Source organism: Trypanosoma conorhini (genome assembly GCF_003719485.1).
Source record: "Trypanosoma conorhini strain 025E chromosome Unknown Tco_14.4_contig_00005, whole genome shotgun sequence".
Classification (NCBI taxonomy): Eukaryota; Euglenozoa; class Kinetoplastea; order Trypanosomatida; family Trypanosomatidae; genus Trypanosoma; species Trypanosoma conorhini.
This window is the reverse complement of record NW_021704091.1, coordinates 25792-50129: the sequence shown is the minus strand read 5'-3', so window position 1 is coordinate 50129 and position 24338 is coordinate 25792. Positions and strand designations below refer to the sequence as shown.

Here is a 24338-nt window from a genome sequence, read left to right as displayed (position 1 = left end):
AGGAAAAAATGAACGGTTGTGGGACATAACCGGGTGCGTCTGCGGGACAGCCATCACCCGGGTGCAGGGCCGGTTATTGACAGAAGGGGGAGTGGGAGCCTGTATTTCGCTTCTTCCCCGTTGCACTTAATTTTTTTTTTCCCCCAGTCTACTCCCTCGTCGAGTTCATCACTGCCGTTGTTTGTCACTACAGGTTTACCCCCACACCCGCCACCACGGCCTCACATCATTGACTGCTGCAACTGCCTTTGGCCCCGTGGTTTCCTCTCCAATCATCACATCCGCCGTATCCATCAGTTGTCGCGTCACGTAGTTGCTGTGGAGCCGGACAAATTCGTTGCCCTTTGCCCAAAACTCAGCGCGGTACTTCACACGCATCTGAATCTCATGGGTTTCTTTCGCGTCCATGCGCTTCGCCTTGGTGTATGTCATGAAGAGCGGCACTCCGGCGACCACGAGGAAGATCCACGGCGTGTGGTTGGCCATTCACTGGCCCTTCCCCTCACCGCCTTCACACAGCACCCGGAAGAAGTGGAAAGCAGCACGCGCCTGACGAAGCCCCCCCCCACTCTCCCCGCCCTATTCACATAAGGGGAGGAAAAAAAAATACAAAATACAAAAAGGAGCAGCTACAGACACAAAAAGAAAAAGAAAAAAAAAACGCTGCGGTTGGGCTGAGTGTGACAACAATCCCCCCACCCCACCTACGAGGAGATCCATCCAACAGCACCCACCCACGCGTACGCCAAGGCGCTGAAACTTTGTGCCGCGGCAGTTGCCGGGATCTCGTTACAAACTCGCAAAGCGGCCTTCTTTAGTGGGTGGGTGCGGGGGGCCTCCCGCGTAGCCGCCGCACCCGCTCCCCCCGCGTGGAGGGCATTAGTGGCGGGGGACTGGGGTGGGTACGGCAGAAAGGCAAAAAAAAAAGAGGGGGTAACGGGGAAGTGTAAGCAGAAGCAACCCTCAGCGCACACGCGCAGGCCAACCTCCATGAGGCGGCATCTCCCCTCAGCTACAGCAGCAGGTCTTCGTCTTGGATGGGGCTTCGAACCACGCTCGGGTTGCGGCAGCGCACATACACACGGGGTCTATGCAGCTCCGTGATGTAAACTACAGTCGGTTGCGTAATCCTCCCAATAGCTTCACCGTCAATTTGCAAGCACAGAGGCGTGTCTCTCTCACCGCCCAGCTTTCCAGCCGTCGCTCCCCCACCCTTCTGTAACTGCGGCCGCCGGGAAATGTCTGTTGATTTGCAGAGGACAAACAGAAGCAGTTCCCGCGTCTGTGCCAGCTTAGAGGCGCCCTTGCCGATCCCCAGCTGAAGCAGCCCCATTTGAAAAAGTCCACCAAGAGCCTGCACCTCCATCTTACGATCATTCACGCAGACAGGAGTGATGACCATGGGGTGTGTGCCAGGGTCGTCACGATATAAGTGGCCCTTTCCCTCCTTCCACGGACGCGTCCCTGCGGCGTATGAGCTAATATTCGTGACGAGCAACGCCTTGCTGCCCTTGGGCAAAGACAAGTTCACCATGGAAGTTTTCTCCTCACTTTGCCCAGAGGGTCCTTGGGACGCATCGACGCCGCTAGAGGCAGACCGTGTCAGCTGTGGAACGCAGACACTGGGGATGCATGGACGCAGTGTGGAGCAACGAAACACTGCCTTCAAGCCGTACGTGGCGTACACGAGTTTGTTGTGCATCCGAGTTGAGCAAAACTTGAGGTGCCTCCTTCTAAAGGCATCAAATTTTTGGGCTACATACGCGTCAAAGCCCACGCTAAAATAATTAATAAAATTATACTTCATACAAGCCCCAGCGGCGTCCAATGCATCCCAGTCCAGCGCGTCCACATCCACTGAGTTCGCCGTCACCGCTGCTGCCGCCGCCTCCTCTTCTTCCTTGCCGCCCTCCTTATGCTCCGCCGTCGCCTCCACGTCGCCCCTCAGCGAGCTAACGGGGGAATAGACTTCGTATTCCTTCGCCCCAGACTTTGGCGGGGGCGGCTGTCTCTGCTGCTGATTTTCCTGTTGTTGCCAGATGGCGGTGAGAGGCACCAGTCGCGCCGTCCATCGGTCGAACGGGATCGCAGGCGCAGTCACGGCGTGCCGGACAAACGGCTCAATGGCGTTCTCCATGCAACAGCAAAGACCCGAGAGCTTGTGACGCAGGTAGCCGCTACCAAACCCCATACAGTTGGAGTAGTCATTGCCTGTGCCAAGCGCAAGGACAGCCACTGCGGGGAGCAAGACACGTAGCCTTAAACCGCCCATTCCAACCCCCGCATCCCGCACTGCTTCAGCCCCACGGGAGGTCATCTCCGCGCTTTTGATCATCTCATACACGACGTCCAGCTGCTCCATGACGAAGGCCACCGTGCCGTCACCGCCGCACACAAAGACTGTTCCACGCCGCTCCAATTCACTGCCGTTGGCACGACTACAGGCAGTGGCGTTGCCGCTGCCGCCCTCAGTGCCGCTTGCCAGGGGTGTGCCGTTTGAACCTTGACGAATAAAACGCACGGCGTAGTTGCGAATGGCTTCAATCAGTGGCGCCGGGTTTGCAAAGAGCGGCGCGTCAAGCAAGATGACGCGATCCGCCCCAAGCAGCTCACGCATGGAGCGCAAGACGTACTGGGCGACTCGAGATTCCCCCGAAATGGGGTTTACAATTCCGAGCACATGCTCGTACCCGGTTCCACTACCCGTAGAAGGCGAACTCGCTCCACTGTGATTATTCGACGCAGTTGCATTTTTCACAGCATCCGACGACTCAATGGGGAAAGCATTGTCCGGCCCCGGCAGCGCTGTGACGCAGTTTGCCCCATGCATCGGATCTCGTACTGGCGTAGAGCCGTGCATGGGGCTTCCGCAAACTTCCGCAGAGCTGCGCTCTAAAGCGTTTGGATCTTGCATTAAGCAACTGCTCGGGCAAGGCTCCTGCAGGCACGCCCCTGAAGGCTGCCTCTCGCTGCGCAGTCCACAGCTGTCCCGGGCAGCCACAGGCGTCACCAGCATGCACCTCCGCCTCCACTACAAGTAATGCTAGCACAGCTTTGGAAGAAAATAACTATATATATATAGTTGGTTGGTTGATTGAGTAATGGATTGATAGAAGGCACTGAGGCTATCAAGGCTCCTTCGGGTTTGCCCGTTCGCTCTGCTCCAAGACGGCTTCCGCGCGTATTAGACACCTCGTTCTGTGTGCCGCGTGCCGAGAGAGCTGCGGCCCCGTCACACGCGGGCGCACGGCAACAGAGGCAGTAAAGGCCTTTCCCCACGCACGGGTTGCGTGTTGGTGTGCGTGGATTATGGGCGTCCGTGAGCAGCAATCCGCAGAAAAAACTAACGAAAAAAAAAAGAAGGAAAAGAAAAAATGACGTGGGAGGGGGGATTGGGAGAAACGCAGGTCCATGCGGCGTCTACGCCCGCAGGCAGAGTGCGGCAAGAGGGAAGGTGGAGAGTGCCGGCCACGTTTACCCTCCCGGCAGTTGAGTGAGGAAGAGGTGAGGCAAAGGCACAGATAATACACGAAGTGAGGAAAAGCCACACAACCACACACACGAAAACAGAGAGCGAGAGAATGAAAAAAAAAAGAAACAATCAATGACGGCAATGCGAGAGAGGGAGGAGAGGCGGGGCGACGCCAGCGCCGGCAGAGCGGCAGCGGAATGCGTTACAATCCGCCCGCAGAGCGGCGTGGGAAGGGGGAGCTGACGGCGACCAGCGGCGTCAAACGTATCGAGGCAGCCCGCGCACTTCTCCCTGAGGGAGGCGCTCACGACCCCCGTCGACACCGCCACCACCACCACCGCCACCACAGGCTCCTCATTTTGTTTTATTTTATTATATATTCTTTTTGCGCCCCTCTTGCCCTTTTTTTTTTTTTTGAAGCCTCCTTCTTCACCACCGCCACCACCACCACCATCATCATCGCCAACAAACAGTGAAAGGAGTGGCGACGGAGAAGTCAACCCGGCGCCTCTGCCGCCACGCAAACTCCCCCTTCCTGCCGGCGGCTGTAACTTCGCATTCCTCCCCTCTCACCGCATCCATCCGGTCTATCTAATGGGCCGAGAGAACAACGAAGCCGCGCAGCCTCCTTGAATTGTGTCGTTCCTCCTCCAGACCCACAGTGAGGTCAAACTCCGTTTGACGGAAGAGCGCGTCCGCACATTCAAGTCCCCTTGGGACGATCTGTGAGAGGCGTTTGCGGAGACCCGGGTTATGTGCCACCACGCCCGTTGCAGGAGAAGCGGCCGCCGATGAGGCAGCGAGTGAGGCAGAACCGGCGAGCGATTGAGCCAGCCGCCATACCCTCCCAACGTACGGGACGTGCCAGTCCGAAAACAACCACGCAGTGAAGCTTGTTGAATCGGCAGTTTTTGCCCCGAAACTCTCCTGAACCAGGTTCTTGTCATCCTGTGAGTCACGCCGCCGTCGCTGCGTACTTCCTTCGTGTCCAGTTTGCGCTGTATGTTCCTCCCCCTCCACATGCCGGCCGGAAATCAGACTATTGTACTGAGTACCCACATCATTGATCGTGATGCCGACGGAGGTGCGGCCCATGGAGCGGGACAGTCGGCATGTGAGGCCGGAAGCCTGTTTAAAGGGCCGCCAGCCCACACCGACGTCCAACTCGGTGCGGTGCCAGGTGATGAGGTTGATGCGCAGACGGGCGGCTAGATCGAGTGATTTGGTGGTGGACGTGATGGAGCAGCACGCGCGGCGAAGCACGTCCACGTGCGAAGAGACGGTTAACGCCCTACCAAGGTGACCAGTACAACCACAGTAGACGTTTACGCCGCTCGCCAGGTCGTTCTTTACGGCAAAGCCCGCCCCGCCCCGAAGCTCCTTCAGACGCCACCACCTGTAGCTTTCTCCGCCACTTGCGGCGCGCAAACGACTTTCTCCCGCACCATGGCTCAGTCCCTTTGCACCAGGACCTTCACGCCTGCCACACACTTCGCCCCTGTCGTCGTCGCGCGCATTTTTATCGCCCGCAGCAGTGGCAGCAGCCTTCTCGCGACTCCCCTCGTGGTGCGCCTGCTGCGCATGCGGTTGTGGGTGGTGCCTCTCCTCGTGTTTAGCGGAGGCGGGATGCCGACGCGGCGGCGGCGACGCTGCCGCGTGCCTCACCGCCGGTGGAGCGCCTTTCGCGGCAGCCGGCTCAGACGTCTCGAGCGCGTCATGGGCCGCGGGCGATGGCTCCAGCGGGGGGTCTTGGGGGCCCAACGCGTCCCGGCAACAGCGACGCCCGTCCCGCACGAAGACGCGCCAAAAACCACTCCAGTTGAAGAGCAATCTATCCGTCTGCACACACCAATCCGTTCTGGGGGTCACGCCCGTGACCTCGCACACCGGCAACGCCGTCGACGGCCACCTGCAGAGAAGCTTGAACTCGCCCGCCCACTGCATCCGCCGCCAAATCCACTCCAACTGGAGCGTGTCCGTTGCGTAAAAGCGGGGGCGTCCGGTGGGCGGCGACATCAGTGACGGCCATGAGCAGGCCGAGGATGAGGTGCCGGTCGCGATACCAAAACCCGCAAGTAGACCCGCATTCAAGCTAAAACTTCCGCGTGTGAGCAACGGCACCGCGGCGTACGAGTTCAACGTCAGATTGCCTTGACACAGACGCGGACAAACGGTCTTTGGGCCGGAGCACGCCTCCTGTGAGCCACCCTCCGACACATTGCCGGCAGTCGGGCCGTACCCCTTCAAACCTGCTTCCGGGGAGGCCGCAGCGCCGCCATCGGTCGTGCGCAGTCCCCCTTCCGTGAGTTGCGGGCTAAGCACCGTATTATCCGTGTCATCCGTGTTTCCCCCACCACAGAAGGATTTGTTCCAGCTTGTATTTCTCGCGGTGGCCTTACCGTCGCTTGACGAGGGTAAACTGGGCGCTACGTCGGAGCCCACCTGAACATCGCGGCGTGGCGGTGCCCAATCAATAATGCTCGCCGCCACCGGAGAGAGCTGAATATCAAATCTGCGGTGCAAATAAAGTTGGTACGGCATCGTATGCGCCCTCCCTCCACACCCCTCCCTCGTGCACCCACGCCCACGCCGTCGCCCAGGCTCTCCTGCCCCCCTCTATCGCCTATATATTGTGCTCTCCGTGTGCTTTGACGTCCGCGCGTCGCCCACAGCTGGTTTTCGCTGCCGCTCTGCTGCCACCTCGTTGGATTGTCGCAGGCAGGCAAAAAAAACCCTCCCCCTTTTTTGCCCTCTACAAGAAGAAGCAACAGAACGAGAAGGAGAACATACAACACAAGAAGAAGGAGGCCGCTTAAACCCCCTCCCCCCCTCCCCAGCAAAAAAAAAAATAGCTAAAGGCAGACATCTATGTCTGCATTCAAGAAGAGGGCCCTCAAGGCGTGATTGGCACATAAGGAGAAAGTAAACAAGAGATAGGGAGAAAAAAATAGAGAGAAAGGAGTCTTTCAAAAAAAAAATACTATTTGTCTTCTCGATACGTGGCCCCTTGACTCCGCTATGGCTGACGAAGCAGTTTTGTTGGTCGCAGTGACGGACCACGTTCATTTCGCGGAGGCGATAGTGCGGCAGCGCACAATTCCGCGCAGCTGCGCAAGAAAGAAGGGATGGAGGGAAGGGAAATTATCTGCTTCACGCCGCCTCACTGTGGACCCCGCCCCATCGGGAGGCTCTCTCCCTCCCTTTGTTTGTTTCTTTGGCCCCGCATCTCCGTCTGGGAGAGGAGGAGGGGGAACAGACGTCTTCCTGCGAGGGCGACTGGCGCGCAGGCCACAGGATTAGCTCAATAAAACACGAGTGGAGAAATCCGATTGCGGCAAAAAAAAAATATAATAATAATAATAACAGCAACTACACTCACACCATACACACAGTCCGAGACAACAGGGCAGCGGGGGAGGGGCGGTGGTGTGCCACGAAGGCAAAGATAGGGAGAAGACAGGTAAATATGTCACGCGCCTACTGCGACGACGACGACGACGCAGCCGGCTACTTGGGGGAGGCGCCGGTCGCGGCGTTGGCCATGGTTGTCGCGTAGTTGGGCAACACCTTCTCGGGTCGGGGCACCTTCCTGCGTGCGACCACCATGGACCTCCAAAGGCTCTCCTCCCGCGTGTAACGGGGGCAGCTCGTGGTGAGACGGTGGGGCATTCCGCCGTTGGCTTTCATCAGCGCCAGGTTGAAGGCAGACTTTGGCTTCAGCGCACTCGCAAAGACGTCCTTCCCGTGATTCTGGTGGATCGCCGTCAGGGTCCTGGTGGCGTCGACTGCCAGCGCCTGGCCCGCCAGGTGCAGACGCACCGCCTGCGAGGTCAGCCAGTTGTCAAACACGATGCCCCCCACAATGAAAGGGGGCAGCTCGCCCCAGTTAAAGAGCTTCGGATGCACGATAAAGTAATCCTCTGCGTCCGGGCCGAACATGTCTCCAGACGGCTTGAGCCCGTGCTCCATTCTTGGCTCCCAGACCCGCCCTTCCATGGACCAGTCTGCTGGAACATTCACGTTGATGCGGCGTCCCACGACGAACCACCCTCGCCGTGACGGGTTCTTAGGCCTCTCCCCCTCGTAGACACTCCGCACGGCGTCGACCGTCCTTGCCAGAGAAGAGGTATAGAGAATGTCCATGTTCGAGTACATGATAGCCTCTGCGAGGGGGTATCTACCAATCACCGCCCGGAACAACCCGCGGTAGGTCGGCAGACGATAGTCTTGCTGAAGCTCAAACTCACCGATGATGTCGATCGGGGTGAAGCCGTGCTGGCCCGCATGCTCGACGTTCACAGAATGAATGACATTTTGTGACAACGCGTCGTCGGTCAGCACCACAGGCTGCACCCTGGGAAGCCGCGCCCAGTTTATCAACGTCCGCTTCGCGATAATAAAGGGGTCGAACATGTCCGAGGCATTGCTCGGCGCAGCTCGCCTCAACGGCTTCAGTGTGCCGAAGAGAATCATGGGGTACGCGCCCCTCTCCCGCTCAATGGCCGACCAACAGGCCACCGCAGATGTTTGGTTCTCCGCCAACACGCTTGCAGAGAGGCAGGCGCGTTGTTTGGGCGCACGCAGCTTCCACCGCGTTGCATCCTTCACCGAATCGGTGTCGCAACTCAACGCGCCGCCGCGGAGACGCAGGTAGCGGCCGTTGGCGCGTGACTCGAGAACAAGTGCGTCGCCACGCAAGACGCGCGGCCTCCACAGCTCCGACGCGGTGACGGCGGCGCGGATGACGAAAAAGGCTCTTCCGCCACTGCACACCAGGTAGGAGCTGGGGGCGCTCCGAAGCGTCACCGCACCGGAGTCCCCCGTCCACTGCAGCGCCAACGTCACGCCCCTGTTCTTCGCCCCGTGAGAGCCGCCCAGCCACCGTGGGCCGCACTTCTGCTGCAACTGCCAGAAGTCAGACATTAGCCCGTCCTCGGAGGGCGCGGCCCTCTCGACGACACTGAGAAGGCTCAACGGAAGAGCGGCGGCGAGGAGCAGGAGGGCCACGAAGGACCGCAGCTTTACGACGGAGCTGCACATCCTCGACAGAAGGGAGGCGGAAAAACGAAAAAAACAAAAAAAACTGGGGCCCGGGGACTATCTTTACACCAGAGGAAATAGAAGAAAAAAAGGAATAGGAGGCAAAAACCAAAAACAAAAAGGAGTAGAGAGGGGCACATGACAAATACTTCCACGAATACACCGCGCACAACAGACAGTCCGCATCAAAAGAGCATGGGGCATGGAGAAGGTTTGCCTATTTCTCTCAGGGAAGGCGGAATCAAGTACATGTACCAACGAAAAAAATGAGAAGCAAAATAAAAGAAAAAAAAAAGAAAAAAAACTAAGGGACGTTGCGAAGAATACAAACCATACAATTGCTGCAGTTGGGGGAGCGCGTACTCGGCTCAGTGCCGCACCAGCACTCCCTCCAGGAGGGACACACACACACTTACACAAGACCAAACAGTTTTCTTTTTTTTTACTTCTTTCCTATTTTGTTTCCCTCTTCGCCTTTGTTCCTACGCCGTTTTCATTTCCCTTTCTTTTCCCCCTTCCTTCGTGGTTTGCTCCGCTAGATTATAAATTGCCCGGTTATTACTTCCCCCACGTGAGCCCATCTCCAGCTTCGACCCACACAGCCTAGTCGTATCCTTTTAGTGGTATTCCCCACCCGCCCACTTTTATTACTATTAAGTTTTTTTTTTTTTTTCCTTTTTTGCTTTTTTCGTTATTTTTTGCCATCCTTTTTTTTTTCTCTCTCTCTTTCTTTCGTTCCTTCTTTTTTATCGTTTTCTATCCTGTTCTGCTCCTCCTCCGCCCCTCCCTCCCCTCCCGCACCCCCCACGCCCACCCACCTTCCTACTATAAACAAGTGGGAGGGTCATTGTGGCGGGGCCGGCCGGGGAGCGAGTCCGCAGAGAAGTGCGTCAGACAGGCAGACAAACAACCCACAGGGAGGCAGCGGGAAGGCGCTTAAGCTGCCCCGGGCCATTCACGCACGCGGAGCCCACTAGTGCAGCGACTCAAGGTACGCAATAAGGTCAGCGCGCTCTTGCGGCTTCTTAATGCCAGCAAAGGCCATTTTGGTTCCCGGCATGAACTTCTTTGGGTTCTCAAGATAGACGTCCAGCACCTCCGGTGTCCAGACCACACCGGAGTCCTGGTTTGCCTTGCTGTACACAAACCCCTCCACTGTGCCGGACTTGCGGCCGACGATCCCGTGAAGGTTGGGCCCCACGCCATTGGCTCCTCCCTTTGCGCCGGTGTGGCACTGCGCCGCACGGCCCTTGAAGATCTTCTCGCCCTTCGCAGCATCGCCGGGCGGAAGTGGTGCTCTTGCCTTCGGTGGCATATCTTGGATACAGAGATAAAACGCTTTGGGTTTTTTTTATTTGTTTATCTTTTCTTTCTTTTTTTCTTAAGCTTGCCTGGGCTTGCGCCTCCTGTGCAGCAAACGAAGAGTGAGATGGGAGAAGTGTTGTTACTGCGGTGTTGGGTGCGTGGGGAGGAGCGAGAGGAGGATGAGCGGGACAACGTGCGCGTCACGCTCCCGCCTCCGCCGAAGAAAGAGGGGCGGAGGGGCGGCTCCCAAAGGATTTTCACACGGCGGGGGTGCGGGCACGCACCCAGCACAGCCGTTAACGCACACGCCCGCAGCGAGAGAGAGAGAGAGGAGGCGTGGTGCAGGAATGGGGTGGCAGAGGTGAGGCGCGTACGCGCAGACAAAAAGAAGAGGAAGAAGAGTAAAGAAGAAGGAAAAAAAAAGGAGTAGCGGGGTGGGGAGGCACAGACACGCGCCTGACGAAGCCCCCCCCACTCTCCCCGCCCTATTCACATAAGGGGAGGAAAAAAAATACAAAATACAAAAAGGAGCAGCTACAGACACAAAAAAAAAAGAAAAAAAACGACTGCGGTTGGGCTGAGTGTGACAACAATCCCCCCACCCCACCTACGAGGAGATCCATCCAACAGCACCCACCCACGCGTACGCAAAGGCGCTGAAACTTTGTGCCGCGGCAGTTGCCGGGATCTCGTTACAAACTCGCAAAGCGGCCGTCTTTAGTGGGTGGGTGCGGGGGGCCTCCCGCGTAGCCGCCGCACCCGCTCCCCCCGCGTGGAGGGCATTAGTGGCGGGGGACTGGGGTGGGTACGGCAGAAAGGCAAAAGTGGCGCACTCTCACTGCTTCCCAACGCTGCACCCCGTTGGTAAAACGCAACAAAAACGTGTAAATAAAAGAAGAAGCAGGGAAAGTTCAACGCGGCACCGGCCGAGTTGTTTGGCCGCGTCCCAGTGACAGCTTTCTTCCGCAGATCTCTGTAAGAGGGAGGCGTGAGGCGCGGCCTCCATCGGTATCCCCCAAAAATTATTCACCGCCCTTTTCGGGCAATGCATCCACACACACACACACACACACGCACACACACACGCATACACACGCACACACACACATATATATATATACAAAGCAGACCTCGTCTGTGACACTAGTAAAATGCTAGGAAAATAAAATTAAGAAAAAAAAAGACAAATGTAGATAGAGAAGAGGGAAGGAACAAACTAGCGGCGAACCTTCCTACTTTCCCTGTTAACCAACCAAACGGTAACCCATTATTTATGCGTCATTTTTCTTTCTATTTTTGTTTGTTTGTTTGTTTGTTTGTTGTTGTTGTTGGGTCGCGGTGTCCCATTCACACACCTCCACTACGACGGCAAATGTAGTCCGGCTTCGCCTCGGATGGTGCGTCCTGCGCGTGCTCCTCCGTTCCAAGCCACCCGTGCCGACGCACGCATGAAGGGCGGCACAAACCCACAGCCATGCGCAGGCAGGCGGGGGCGGCCACCCCCACCCCCGGCACAATTCCTCGACCGGGCCTCCCCCGCCCCACATCATTTCGTTAACTTTGGCGCGCGTGCCCCCAAACCCCACACCCAAGACGAAGGCGGACGTTCACACCAGGAACGAGACGCGCCGTGCTCGGCATTTCTGCAGCAGCACCGGCGGGGCGCTGGCCTCCGTTAACTGGGTTGCGGCGTCAGGCAGCCGCGCCCCCCAAGGACTGTAGTTGTCGAGACCGCAAGCCAGTGCCACACACCCTCCACCTTTGCGCCCCGCCGCGGCCTCCGCCGGTGTGGCAGTGAGGTCAAGCAACTTCAGCGTCGGCATCGCCCTGACGCCACGCAGCCCCTCCAGCGTGACCCCGGTCCATCCAAGCCGCAGCTCACGTAGCATGGGCGAGCTGGCGAGACAACTAACATCCGTGATGCCTGACACGTGACTAAGGTCAAGCTCCTCGAGGGTGCCAATGCACTCTAGCCCCAAAATGCCGCCGTTACTCAGCGCCCTACACCGCGACAGATTTAGCCGCCTCAGCGACCTCGCTTTGGAGAGAAAGCCCACAGCGCGAACGTCGGCATTTGTGATGTCTACCACCTCCAGCCTCGGCATCAACTCAATCCCGTCGAGTACCGGTGTCTTCACCCAAGGCGGGAGTGGTTCAATGGGGCCTCGCACGTCCCGCCGCTCCCCCCAGCGCCAAATGAGATGCTTCAAACAATATGTGGGGTGGAAAAGCATTCGAATGTCCTCCACAACGGTGTCACTGACATCCAACAGCTCAAGAGAGGGGAGGGCGTGCAGGTTGCCAATGCAAAACCCGCGCACATTACGGTTTGACCTTAGGAAGAGTTGTTTTAGCTTTTTACAGCCGGCGGAGAGAAATTGCAGGGAGGCAACACTTGTCTGAGAGAGATCTAATATGCGCAGTGTGGGAATCCTCTCAACTCCACGTATCCCGTCCACGGTAACAAGTGTCTCCACAAGGTATAGCTCCTGAAGGTGGGGGAGCGCGGCGAGCATGCGAAGATCGTAGACATCCGTAAAGGAAAGGTCAAGGACGACCAGGTTTAACGCATTTGAAAGCTCCGTTACAAGGACAAGGACACCCGTCACGGAACTCAGCAGAAAACCCTCATCCACGTAGAAGGTGCCTGTGGTGTTGTTAATCACAAGTTTCTGCAATGACCGCATATTCTGAATACCTTCGATACCGTCATTATCGACAAGCGTGCGGCGCAATATCAACTCCTTGATGGATTTACTATGGAATAATGATTTTACGCTCTGAATGGCACAGTAGGAAAGGTCCACGTGCTCGAGTGTAGGAATGCTCGCTAAGCCACGGAATCCAGCCTCCGTGTCGATGTCGTTAAAGCGTCCATGCAAACAGGCAGGCGACCATGAATCTTTACGGCAGAAATCTTTATTTTCAAGGGATGGACTTGCATGCGCCTCTTCATTGCGAAAGGAATGCTGGGGAGCAATGGCACCTCTGCAGTTGAGCAAGCTTAGCCACTGGGCGGTTAGCCGCTTTAGCGAAGGGCTTTCACTCAACCTGGAAAGATCCCTTACTTTGGTTGTGCTAACATCGAGCGTCTTCAACCGCGGCATCTGCGCAAGGAGACGCACATCCTCGTTGGTTACTTTGCACGAATACAAGATCAAATTCTCCAGCGACCTTGACCTGTAGAGCTCACGCAGCGCCTGAACTTTGGTGCGACTGAGGTCGAGCGTCCGCAGCGTCGGTATCTTTTCTAGCCCAAGAATCCCCTCACCCCTCAGAGGCGTTCCCGTCATAATCAGCTCCTCCAGCGAGCGGCTGGCTGAAAGAGACGTGACGTCGGTTACACGCGTCATGCTCAAGCAGAGTCGACGCAGTCGTTGCATCCACTCCACGCCGGCAATCCCGGCATTTTGTAGGGGAGTGCACTGCGCGTCAATCTCTTCTATCCCCGCAAAAAGGCCATTGCAGCGCTGAATGAGTGGCCGCAGGGAGTGCAGGTGCCGCATATGTGAGACGCAGAGAACCTGTAACGTTCGAATCTCAGCCAATCCTCGCAGTCCCTCTTCGTCAGTCGTACAAGCCTTTAAATTGATGACGCGGAGTGTTCGAGACATGGAAAGATGAGGCCCAATGACGCTGAGCGTCGTCCCAGAAAGGTCTGCCTCTGCCATGTGAATATACTGAGACAGGGATGGAGCGGCGTGCGAAACATCGCTGGCGTCCGCCCTCCCGTTGTGCCAGGGCGTTGCATAGTTCGACATCAATGCGGCAGGGAAGGCTTCCGTTGACCAAACCTCACCACGGTGAGAATCGAGGGCCGGCTCTGGCGCGAGGCTGCTAAGCAAGCTGCGGGGAGGCATCTTGTCCACTTCACCCTCGCTCCGCCCTGACGTCAAGATGGGCTGCGGTGAGAAGGAGTTGGCCTTTTTTCCCTTCTCCTGCGCGGTTTCACTTGTTCTACTTCCTGGGCCGTGGATCCCACTCCGTTTCTCATCGGTGCTCGTCACATTCAACGGCGTGTTTTTGACTGCCACTAACGACGGCGGAGGGTCCGACGGGGAATGCGTCCCAGCCGCTAACAGGTTTGGTGGTTGCTGCTGCTGCGGACTGGCAGTCCCCTCCCTCGCTCCCGGAATGGATGAATGCTGCGGCGCGCCAGCCTTCATGCCCTTCTTGGGGTCATCTACCGCGTTGTCTGCAGTTGCCGCCTTGCGCGATGTGGTGCCTCCGCCGTTGCTTGGGGCGGAGTCCGCAGCACGATGAAGTGACGTTGGCGCCTGTGCAAGTGCGGGAGAGTCAGAGGCACCACCACCGCTTTCCGTCGCGCTAGAGTGCAGAGCTGAGGGTTCCGAGAAGGCCACGGTTGCGGCGGCGCCCCGCGGCGCCACCGTGGGGGACTCCAGGGAGGAACGTGGGAAATGAAAAGTCCCCTTAAGCGAGGCTGCAGCGGCGGTGCCACAGCTCTGGCCTCGGTTGTTTACACTCGCTCCCGTAGTAGAGTCTCCCGGCGCATGCGTTGGGGCAGGCACCGACGGGACACCAACCAAGCCCTTTGCACCGTTCATTTTGAAAGTGGTAGGGTGTCCACGTCTCTTCTTGGACGTGTTCGGCTTTGCTGCCGCAATGGCACTACTCCTCGCCACGTCGTACCCTGACGACGACGACGACGACGACGACGGCACAATAAGCACGGCCTTACCCCCAAACGAGCCGCCGTGAAAGGGAACATGCATGCTCGGCAAGGGAGTGTCAAAAGTCATTTTGCTGTCATTGCTCGTCGTCGTTGGGGTGGAAAGGACTGCCTCTTGCGTGGCGGACGCGGAAGCCGTCTCCGTGGTTTCCCTTCCCGGCTGATCCATCAGCTGCGTCTTGGGCAGCATCTTTGCATGTTTTTGGCCTTTTTTCTTCTTCTTCTTCTTCTTGGGCTGCGCGGCCTCCTTCGTGGGCTGAACACCGGGCGGTGTTGACAGCTCTTGTGAGGAGGCGGCCTTCGTGGTGTGCGAAGAAGACGCGCGCGCGGGTGACACGTTGCGAGCGGCATTCGCCTCGCCCAAGATGCGCAGCAGCGACGTCGTTGTCTGCCGCACGCTTATGGCAGGGGGTTGTCGGCTGCTTTTTGCTCTCGTCTCTGCCTTTTGCCCCTCCGTACCGCCGAGCAGGGTGCCGGGGGCGGTGACAAGTCTCGGGGCGCTGCCGGGGACGGCCGACGCCGGGCCCGCGAACGACCCGCGCAGCGTCACCGAATTCGGGGTCGCCGGCAGGCGCTTGTCCCTTGCGGAGGCGGGCGTCGGTGTCTCGTGCGGCGCCAGGCCTGCCCGCCGCCCCACCATCCCCCCGGCCGCCCCCGACGGCGCCCCGTCCGGCGTGCCGGGGGCCCGCGCGTCGCCCTGCCGCAGACGCGTGAGGAGTGACGGGCGCAGCTCGCCCCCCGCAACCTGCGGGAAGTGCAGCTGCGGGTTCCTCCGGCCCAGCGGCGTCCCTGGGGGCTGCGTTGGAAGCGCAGCCACGCTTGCCTCTGCCTCCAGCCCTGCGCGGGGGGTGGATGGCATTTGGATTCCTCCACCACACCAACCCCGCCACCACGGTGCAGCCAGAGAGGGAGGGAGGGAGAGACCGAGAGAAAGAAATATATAAAGAAAGGAAGAAAAGCCGTGCGAGGCGGCTGCAGCGTGTGCGTGTGAAGGGAACGAAAACGGCGCAAACAAAGACGTCACACACAACATGAAGGACCGCGTGATGCGTTTTGTTTTTGTTTTTGTTTTTTAGTTCTTACAGGCGCCGTGACGCTTGGAGGGCTACATGAAAACTGTAAAGAAGACGCGAGGGCATACAACCTCCGGTGACGCTACTAATTTCACACACACACACACACACACACAAACACACAAACACACAAGCAAAGAAAGACGCCTCAGGAAGCCGACCGTTTGTCGGCCAAAGAAAGACCTGCAGCAGCAGCTCGTCGATGCCGCAGAGGCAACCGCCTGCCAACGCGGTCACCGCCGCTACCGCCATTACTACTACCAGAAGCGGCATGTCCCTGTTTCGTGCGCTGCACCAAGTACAATGCCCGCTCCGTGCGCTGCAAGCCAACTGCACTCATGGCGACGCCGCCAGCCCCGCCGCCAAGGAGATCCTCCGCCTCCCCTGCGAGATCAACACACACTACAGAACGTGCCACGAGCACGCGAAGCGTCCCGGCAAGCATGCTATCCGACTGCCGACGGAGTTCACTGCCGGTGTTATTTTGGCTTTGGCGCCACTTGGGGTCAACCTCACGCAGCATTTCAACCATCATGGAAAGTGTCTTGGGCCCCTGCTGGGCCGCCAATCGACGCATCGAAACGTGAATAATTTTTCGCAGCGCAAACCGAATATGCAGCATCCCCACACCAAAATGCATGGGCTCCTCAATGTGCAATGCGGCATCAGGAAAACCGACCGTGGGGGCGTTAGCCGCAGCAAAAGAGGAGACCGCCCCCCTGCCATGAGGCGAACTAGTTGCTGGCGCAGCACTGCGAAATGCCGCGATGCGCTCATGTCGTGCATCATCGGCGGCCCGTATCATAGCCCGTGCCTTCTTGTACTCCTCTGCCGACATCTGCCGCATGGCGGCAAAGTGCATTGCCGTCTCCATCACCTCCGCCAGGGTGAGGTTGAGTGAGGCGAGGGCGTGTTTGTGTGTGCGGTTTGCCGTCTCCTCAGACTGGTCCGCCATGAACCGACCGAGTGCCTCGACCTCCTCCGCCTCCTCCTCCCCCGTGTCCGCGGCTTCCATGGCGGCGGCGTCATCCATCACGGCTGCCGCCACCGCATCGGCCGACATGGGGCCTTCAAGCAGCACATCCGCGTGCGTGACGCCCAGACTCAATCGGCGCTTGGCCGCCCATTCCCGCGCGCCAACGCCCGCGTGACCTCCTCCTCCTCCTCCAGCAAAAGCAGCGGCGGCAGCAGCGGCGGCAACACTGCTACTGCTGCCCTGGGCAGCTCCTTCTGCGGCCGACGCGAAGCCGCGGTCGCCGTTGTTATTAAGGTTGTTGTTATTACCATTATTGTTATTGCTGCTGCTGCTGCTGCCGCCTCTGCGGGCAATGGCAAACCTGGCGAAGCGGTCCACGGTGGGGGGCTGCCCAAACACGTCGGGGCGGAGGCTCATGCTGCGGTGCAGGACAATTGCCAGCGCATTCTTGCTCACGAAGGCGTCCTCGCGGCAGATGGAGGCAAGAAACGGGATGAGGACCTCGTCCGGGACGGAGCCCGCCGCCCCCTGCTGCACGGAGGCCACCGTTGGCGGCGCAAGCGCCTCGCGGAAACTCGTCCGCTCCACAATCTGCCCGCACAGCTCCTCGCAAAACAGACGCAGCGCCGCATTTCGCACGTACGTGCTTGAGAGAATACTCGTCGTTGCCGCCATCAGGGGCGACAAGTGGGCGTCCGGGCGACGCAGGTAAAAGTGCAGGGAGGCGACGACCTGGGTCAGGGTGAGGCTCAGGGCATTGCGGATGTGCTGCGCGAGCACCTCGTTGAAGAAGGAAGGCGACAGAACACACAGCAGCGTGGGAGAGCGGACAAACAGCTCTGGTCGCTTGGAGCGCCACGCCTCCAACGCCGCCGTGTTCACCGGGGGCAGGTGCAGCAAAGCACGCCCCCTCTGCTTCCCCGTCGAGGACTCACTCAGTGACGCGGTGGGAAAGGGGTCACAGGAGAAGCTGCAGATAATGCGATGCACGACGCGGCGGGCGAGTGAAACGCCCAACGGCGCCTCCCGGAGAAGCACGCGCAGGGTGTCCTGCAAGGCAACCCCAACCATCAAACGCAACTCATCCGCGTAGAGGAGCGCCTTGCGGGCGTGGTCGTGGTCGCTGCCCGGGGCCGTGGCAATACTCGTCGCGCGGTGCGTCATCACGTCGGCGTGCTCCACGAGCGTCAGGGCAACGTTCAAGAAGTGCAGCAGCGTATTCTCCAGTAGATTTATGTTGACACTGTCTGCCTCGGTCTGTCGCGTATCCGCCCGCAGCTGACGCTCCGCCCGCCGCGCCTCCGCGTCCGGGCTGCCAAACCCGCCCCACTGGGCCGCATCTCCACCCTCCTCATCAAATCCGCGAGGGCCATGTTGCCGCTGCTGCCGCACCCCGTCCCGCAGCTCGCCGTCGCCGAGGAAGCGAAACCGATGGCAGACGTGCACGATGAGGGAAAGAAGATGCAGGTAGAGACACGACAAACGCATGTATTCAAAGACGCCGTGCTCTGCCGAGCTTAACGCCGCCCCCACCTCCTCCCCATCGCATACGTGCGACAGGGCATGCATGAACGACCGGCGGTCCGTGGGGGTTAAAAACCACCCCGCCACGTCAGCGGCGTGGGCGCAGCTCACCGGGAGGCGCCGCCGCTGGTACAGCCGTGGGCCAAGTTGGTGGGGACGCTGGAGGAATTGCATGACGTTCATCGCATTTCCATCGCTTCGCGGACGCAGAAGAAGGTACTGCCTCGCCACGTACGTCGCGACCACCCTGGCCAAGTTCTCCAGCTCCACCTCGCCACGTGGCCCTCGCGGAAGATCGCTGAGGAGGGTGAAAAGGACATCCAACGGCACGGGCGGCTTCCCCTGCGCCTGTCGCTGTTGCTGCAGCAGCTGCTCGTAGTCGCGGTGGCTCCTCCCACGCGACTTCGTTCCCACCCGCTCCCCCCGCAGACCGCCGATGTCGTCATGGGGCGGAAGCTCCACATCGCATGGGACGGCGGTCGCGTCGCGTTTCGAGAGCTGCGCCATGACATTCTCCTGGGAGGAAAAGAGCGGGGCGACCGCCGTCACCGCCGCTCCGCCGTTGCCCACGTCACCGTTCGCCTCCTTCTCGCCCAACCGGACAAACGAGCGGCGCTGCCGCACCAGCTGCAGGAGCTCGCGTTGCAGCTCCTCAAAGCGGAGACTGTGGGGCTCGAGGAACTCCCTCCGCCACTTCTGGGCGAGCTGACCCCACAAGACGCGGCAGTTCTCCAGCGGCACCGGGGAGCGCCGACGGGCGAAGAGTTCGAGGCTGCCAAAGACGAGCTCCGCGTACGGGACGGCAACAATCTCCGCCAGCGTGCATCGCGCAAAGACGGCATTCACGCAGTTAAAATGCGTCCCAAGAACTTTACTTGTCTGCGGAATAGAGAGCGCGGCATCCACGTTGGCCGGCGCCGCCGAGGACACCTGCACCCGACGGCACTGCCGAACCAGCGCCTCGATAAGGTCGCCGTGAGAAACCAGCTCGCCCCCGCCTCCCCCCGCTGCCTGCCCCTCCTCCTCCTCCTCCTGCAGGAGATTGGCGGCATCCATGCAGACAAGTGTGCCGGCGCTCAGTGAAGCCCGCGGTTCCGCGGCACCAACGCCGACATCCAGCAGCGACTCATCCTCCCCCGCCTCGTCGTCGCCGCCGCCGCCCAACGCTGCAGCGCGTGTTTCTCTACTCTGCACCAACGTCGGGTCCTCCGTGACGCGGTCAAGCATCGATGCGGCGTCCTCACAGGCCCAGTCCACCACAAAATCAGCAGATCGGTGTTCCGCCCTTCTGGCGGAGGCCACACTTTTCAGTTCGTTCTCCAAGTCCCGAAACGACTCCACAAGAAGCTGCAGCTCGTCTATAGAGGGCACACGCAGTGCCGCTGCCGGAGGAGACGCATTCGGCAGTCGCTTTTGCCCCCGCCCCCGCGGTTTCTTTGGTTGGCCCACCTCCGCACTCACCACACGCCAGACGCGGTGGATAACGCGGCCGGCAGGCTCATAGCGCGCCGAGGCCGCCGCAAACGCACGCAGGGAGGTGATGATGGCTGTGAGGTCAGTGCGCTGCTGCATGCCAAGACCGAGTCGTATCGCCACGCGATGTGACACCTGCAGGTCGCGCAGTATCGTTTGCACGCTCTCCGTCAGTGTGTCCAGCAGCGGCGTGGCGCTCTCCGCGTGGGCGCAGCCTCGCTTCTTGCCGCCGCCGTCGCTTCTACGATTGTGGCCGCCACCCTCGACGCACGCCTCCACCAGCTCTCCAATGGCGGCAAGCAGAGACTCCGTGGAGCGTCGCAGGCCACCGGTGAAACACACACGGCCGTGGTCCACGGCGACAACGCGTCCCACCAATCCCGCCACGCAGAGGCCTACCCACAGCAGATGGGCACGTTCTGCCCGGAAGCGGTCCCACGTGTGCTCCGGCAAGGCAAGAACCGTGCGCACACATCCGTGCAACACGTGAAACAACGTCTGCAGTGCCAGCAGGAGTACCTCGCGAAGTTCATCGCCAAGGATGTCCTGCTGCAGCGCACAGCCCCGAATAACGTCAAGCACGTTGTCAAAGCAAGCGACAAGGCAGCCAAGAAAGACGCGTAACTCACGCTGTGCCTCAGGGGTGTGTGCGGCAGCCGGGGCCGCAAAATACGTCCCGCTACCCTCTCTGGCTCCCCCCTCGTGTTCTTCGTCTTCCTTCTTCTTCGTGCGATCCATTGCCTCCGCTTCATCCCCATATTCCTCCAACGCCTTCGCTGCCTCCTGCCTCCTGGCAAGCTCCTCCGCCCCGCAGCGTTGGGGAGGCGAGGCCCGGTATTTCGCAGATGCGCGCTGCACGAGAATCACCGCCTGCTTCATGGCAAAAAGCATTGTACGGTACTCGCCGCGTGTGGCGTGCCGTAGGAGCCCGTGCAGCGGGGTGCCACGGTCAAAGCCGAGCAGCGTCATGGGCGACTCGGACATGATGTCCGAGAGGCAGAGAATACTCTTCAGGAGGCTGTGCGGCAGTCGCGGCGTGGTCGGGAGCGACAAGGCACGCAGCTGCGAGAGAATCGCCGTCGTCGCCACATCTCCGACGGAAGTTGTTGTGGCCAGCTGATGCTTGCGCCGAATCTTCAGCGCCGTCTCGGCGAGGTTGAAGGCCCACGTCACCATCGTCCAGCTTCCGGCGGAGCTGAGGTAGCCGATGTAGTCAAGCAGCACCAGCGGCGCCGTCTCGACACGCGTCAGGGACGCCATCGCATTCTCGCGCCGCTTGGCGTTTGCCGGTTCGGCGGAGGAGCCGTCCAGCGGGGCGCGCGAGAGCCGCTCCTGCACGCGCAGGTAGTGCTCAATAAAGCGAACCAGGTAGCCGAGGACGTGGGCGCTGATGGATGTGTTCGCCATGAAGCTCAGACACTTCACGGATTCCTCCAACAGCTGCCGCTGCTCGGCAGCCGACGACGCCGACACCCGCTGCACGTTCTGCAAGTAATGCTGCAAGGCCGCGACGCAGCTGCCCTCGCGATCGCCGTAGATCGGCTGCACCCGTGAGAAGGGAAGCAAACTGTTACTCAGGTCGAGCACGTGCAGGTACGAGTGTCCACTGCCCCGGCGCAAGAGAAAGGAAACGCTGCCGCTGCTCTGCAGCACCTGCGTGTACTCCACAAGCGGCAACTGCGCCGCCGGCAGACCGTAGTCGCTGGCCTGCTTCCCACCCCCGCGTCGCGCCTGTCGCAGGCAGTACACCGCCACTGCAATCAATAGATCGCTGTCGTCACTACGGAGAACCGTCGCGAGTGTCAGGTCCGGCCAGGAGGCAAACCTTGACAACTCGGCAAGAACAAAAAGCGCGGACTCGCAGGCCGCGGCATGCGTCTCTGGGGTGTCCTCCTCCGCGCTCTTCAAAAGTCCAAGCAGCAACGCAGGAAGCACACGCTTCATCAGGACGTTGTCACCGAAGTGCATCAGCTCCTGCTGACTCGTCCCCAGACGTAGATGCAGCTCAAAGAGCGCATCAATGAAACTCGCGTACCCGCAGAGAAGCAGCAGCTCCACATCCCCAGTAAGGGCGGAGAGCAAAGACGAAAACGTATTCGACGCCCATGCATGCAGCTCCTTCAGCTCCTCCTCGGTTGGCGTGGGTGACGCGTGCAGGTTGCCGCCACTCTTCAGTAGGTGCGCCACATCGCGAAGATTGGATAGAACCAATGCCCCCGTCCACTGTTTAGTGACAGGAAAGAGATGCGGTGTGGCGACGGGAGCCGTGAGACATTCCAGCGCCGTCGCCGTGGAGCGCTTCAACCAGTCCAGGCCTTCATGCCGGCGTGCTCGCTGCGCCAGCAGATGCATGAGATTTCCCTCAAGTACGGAGGGGAGAGGGAGGTTACACGGCGCACGCCTCTGCAGTAGAAACGGGGCGCTACTCCGCAACCACCAGTTGCTGGCAAGTGCCTCCGAGTAGAAGGAATTCCGCAAGAGCGTTTCCTGCGTACCTGCAACGATGGCGACGCCAACCGCGCGACGGATGTTGCCATCGCGTGCGAGCAGCGTGTCGGCCATCTCGTACGTGCGGTGCACGGCGGCCGCCAGGGCGGTGGACAGGTGCCGCAGACTTACAGCCACAAACGGTGGAAACATCAGCTCCGAGTCGTCGTTCTGGGCCGTCTCGTAGGCCCGTTCCACAGTTATGGCATCCCCCGGCTGCGCCTGCCGCTGCGCCCGCGGTGTCGTGCGTCGGGTCGACTTCATCTTTTGCACGCGACGATGCGCCGCCAGCAGCGCCAGCCACATCACCTCCAGCGCCGAGCTGCGGTGGTAGACCTCCACGGCGTACAAATCAGAGAGCCGCAGCACGGCATCCTTCGAAGCGACAAGGAGGTCAAAGAGAGGGCTGTTGCCCGTCATGCCGCTCGCCGCCTCCGTCGCATTGGCCGGCACCGCAGTCGCCTCCCACACCCGACGTGAGGAGAAGCGGGATGACATTTGCAGAGCCTCCGCAGAGCTGGGGAGCAGCACCCCCTCCTTCTCGTCCTGCTTCTTAAAGAGCGACCGACCCCCGCGGTGTCGTCGCAGTCGTGCATCACTGGCGCCCTCCGCCCCCGCCCCCGCGCCGCCGCCCGCAGCCTCCACAGCGGACTCTGCCATCAGCGAAGCGCGCCGCTCCTCAAAGACCCTCTCGTCAAAGTACAGCATGGAGCTCAGCATGCTGAAGAGTTCCGTCTGCACCGTCTCCAGCTGCCTGGGGTCCGTTTGGCTGCCGCCGCAAAGGTGTTGCTCGTGCAGCCGCGCCGTCACGTCTGCGTAGCCTTCAAGCACGATGGGGAGCAGCCGGAGCCACCAGAAGGCGCCCCCGGCGCCGTGGATGTGCAGTGTGGATTGATGCCGCACCCAGCACTGCCGCAGCGTGCGCACCGTCGTGACGGTGCAGCAGTCTTCCTCCCTCGCCGCGCCCACGGCGACCTCCGCCGGCTTCTGCGCCTCCACATCCCCTGCCAGGAGGCAAAACGGGATCATTTTGAAGTATGCGGCACAAAATGAAAGCAGCGCGTCAGCCAGCTCCCCCTTGTACGCCGTCGGATGCCGGTCCTCGCGATCGGGGGCACAACAACGGTGAAAAGACTTTAGAACAAGGGCCGCAAACCCCTCCAGCGACGCGGCTGGCCCATTTCGCTCTTGCACAGTAAACACCCGCTGCTCCAGCTCGCACATCACGCACTGTACAACCCTCGCCAGCTGACGCAGATTCTCGGGGCTCCTCAGATACTCATCCCCCTCCGTCGCGTTGGGCGGCGCCGCTGGCGCCTCCCGCGCGGTCCGCACGAGCTCCTCCATCACACGGCAAATCAATGCCGCACGCCACAGCACGTTAGTTAGTGTATCCTCTACAGCATGGGCCCCCCTGCTGTCTCCCTTCGCAACTCTGTGATGACGCCGCTGCGTCTTCGGCGTGTCGGCGGGCAAACACAAGGCGTCCAATGTATCTAAAAACGACCGCACCGAAGCAAGCAGTGCCGCCTCGGTGGCGGACTCCCGACCGACGCGGACACACGTGGCCGACGCACATGACAGCAGCACGTGCCACTCCCGCAGCTCACTCCAGAGTCGCGCCTGACGGCCCAGCGGCGCCACAACGGCCTCCACCGTCTTCAGCGGCGGCAGCGTCATGGTCACTTGCGGCGACAAAAACTCCGGCGACGCCGCCCCTTTCCGCTCCTTCAGTGTCACGGCAAGCAGCCCACACAGGAGCTTGATGCTTTCCTCCAGCGTCGGCGCTTCGAAGACGCTCGGGGACGGGACATCGTGTGTCCTTCGCGTTGGCCGTCCCGCTTCACCCCACTCCACCTCAAACAGCCCGGTGTTGTCTGCGGGGTGGATGCGGGGGGACGGCAGGCGCCGCGACGTGCCCGGTCCGCCGCTCCGCTCCCTTCCTCTCCCCGTCCCTTCTGGCCTCTGCGTCCTCGCTGCCCCTGTGAGAAGCGCCTCCTTTGCCCTCCACACAAGTTGCTGCAGGAGCTGCCGCATCTCCGGTCGCCGCGGGGTGTCGGCGGTGAGGCCGGCGTCAGTGGTCGTCGCAGGCGCAGCGCGGGTTCCGCCGGTGGGGCTGGCGCGGACGTCGGCAGCGCGGCTCTTGTGCCGCAGAGCAATGCTAACGTTGACGCAGGCCGGCGGGGTCGCGATGAAGGCCGCGTCCGCCTTGCCGAGGCGCCGCCAGACGCAAAAGTGTTTCCGCATGTCCGCCGCGAGGCACTTCGCCACCGCCGTCACCGCACGGAGAGCCACTTA

At 60.3% G+C, this 24338-nt stretch overlaps 7 protein-coding genes across 7 annotated transcripts in view, besides 21 other annotated features; 1 reads left to right on the top strand and 6 right to left on the bottom strand.

Moving 5' to 3' along the window:
- Positions 1-598: 598 nt before the first annotated feature.
- Positions 599-661: a microsatellite.
- A 351-nt stretch (positions 662-1012) lies between these two features.
- Positions 1013-3016, bottom strand: Tco025E_00281 (putative diacylglycerol kinase; the record flags this gene model as incomplete). The annotated part of the gene is made up of 1 exon (XM_029367225.1): positions 1013-3016. The coding sequence occupies one exon, from the start codon at positions 3014-3016 to the stop codon at positions 1013-1015; it is 2004 nt and encodes a 667-aa protein (XP_029232685.1).
- Positions 3017-3082: 66 nt separating this feature from the next.
- Positions 3083-3114: a microsatellite.
- Positions 3115-3609: 495 nt separating this feature from the next.
- Positions 3610-3648: a microsatellite.
- Positions 3649-3792: 144 nt separating this feature from the next.
- Positions 3793-3819: a microsatellite.
- Positions 3820-3828: 9 nt separating this feature from the next.
- Positions 3829-3858: a microsatellite.
- Positions 3859-3902: 44 nt separating this feature from the next.
- Positions 3903-3940: a microsatellite.
- Positions 3941-4063: 123 nt separating this feature from the next.
- On the bottom strand, positions 4064-6013 carry Tco025E_00280 (uncharacterized protein; the record flags this gene model as incomplete). Its single annotated transcript, XM_029367224.1, has 1 exon — positions 4064-6013. One exon carries the CDS (start codon positions 6011-6013, stop codon positions 4064-4066), a length of 1950 nt encoding a protein of 649 aa, XP_029232684.1.
- A 6-nt stretch (positions 6014-6019) lies between these two features.
- Positions 6020-6074: a microsatellite.
- Positions 6075-6228: 154 nt separating this feature from the next.
- Positions 6229-6279: a microsatellite.
- A 531-nt stretch (positions 6280-6810) lies between these two features.
- Positions 6811-6835: a microsatellite.
- Positions 6836-6955: 120 nt separating this feature from the next.
- Positions 6956-6972: a microsatellite.
- Positions 6973-6979: 7 nt separating this feature from the next.
- Positions 6980-8512, bottom strand: Tco025E_00279 (glycosyl transferase family 2; the record flags this gene model as incomplete). The annotated part of the gene is made up of 1 exon (XM_029367223.1): positions 6980-8512. The coding sequence occupies one exon, from the start codon at positions 8510-8512 to the stop codon at positions 6980-6982; it is 1533 nt and encodes a 510-aa protein (XP_029232683.1).
- Positions 8513-8772: 260 nt separating this feature from the next.
- Positions 8773-8816: a microsatellite.
- A 354-nt stretch (positions 8817-9170) lies between these two features.
- Positions 9171-9273: a sequence feature (A-rich).
- A 10-nt stretch (positions 9274-9283) lies between these two features.
- Positions 9284-9328: a sequence feature (G-rich).
- A 157-nt stretch (positions 9329-9485) lies between these two features.
- Tco025E_00278 (cytochrome c) lies at positions 9486-9827 on the bottom strand (the record flags this gene model as incomplete). The annotated part of the gene is made up of 1 exon (XM_029367222.1): positions 9486-9827. One exon carries the CDS (start codon positions 9825-9827, stop codon positions 9486-9488), a length of 342 nt encoding a protein of 113 aa, XP_029232682.1.
- A 30-nt stretch (positions 9828-9857) lies between these two features.
- Positions 9858-9895: a sequence feature (A-rich).
- A 304-nt stretch (positions 9896-10199) lies between these two features.
- Positions 10200-10247: a microsatellite.
- Positions 10248-10321: 74 nt separating this feature from the next.
- Positions 10322-10380: a microsatellite.
- Positions 10381-10869: 489 nt separating this feature from the next.
- Positions 10870-10925: a microsatellite.
- Positions 10926-11112: 187 nt separating this feature from the next.
- Positions 11113-11138: a microsatellite.
- A 286-nt stretch (positions 11139-11424) lies between these two features.
- On the bottom strand, positions 11425-15366 carry Tco025E_00277 (uncharacterized protein; the record flags this gene model as incomplete). Its single annotated transcript, XM_029367221.1, has 1 exon — positions 11425-15366. One exon carries the CDS (start codon positions 15364-15366, stop codon positions 11425-11427), a length of 3942 nt encoding a protein of 1313 aa, XP_029232681.1.
- A 43-nt stretch (positions 15367-15409) lies between these two features.
- Positions 15410-15438: a microsatellite.
- Positions 15425-15464: a microsatellite.
- Positions 15465-15672: 208 nt separating this feature from the next.
- Positions 15673-15712: a microsatellite.
- Positions 15713-15728: 16 nt separating this feature from the next.
- Positions 15729-24287, bottom strand: Tco025E_00276 (uncharacterized protein; the record flags this gene model as incomplete). The annotated part of the gene is made up of 1 exon (XM_029367220.1): positions 15729-24287. The coding sequence occupies one exon, from the start codon at positions 24285-24287 to the stop codon at positions 15729-15731; it is 8559 nt and encodes a 2852-aa protein (XP_029232680.1).
- Positions 24286-24338, top strand: part of Tco025E_00275 (uncharacterized protein) — a gene marked incomplete at both ends in the record, with an annotated part of 444 nt that continues 391 nt past the window's right edge. Inside the window, one exon of the mRNA XM_029367219.1 lies at positions 24286-24338. This exon is cut by the window's right edge and continues 391 nt beyond it. Within this exon, the coding sequence (XP_029232679.1) occupies positions 24286-24338 (53 nt within the window).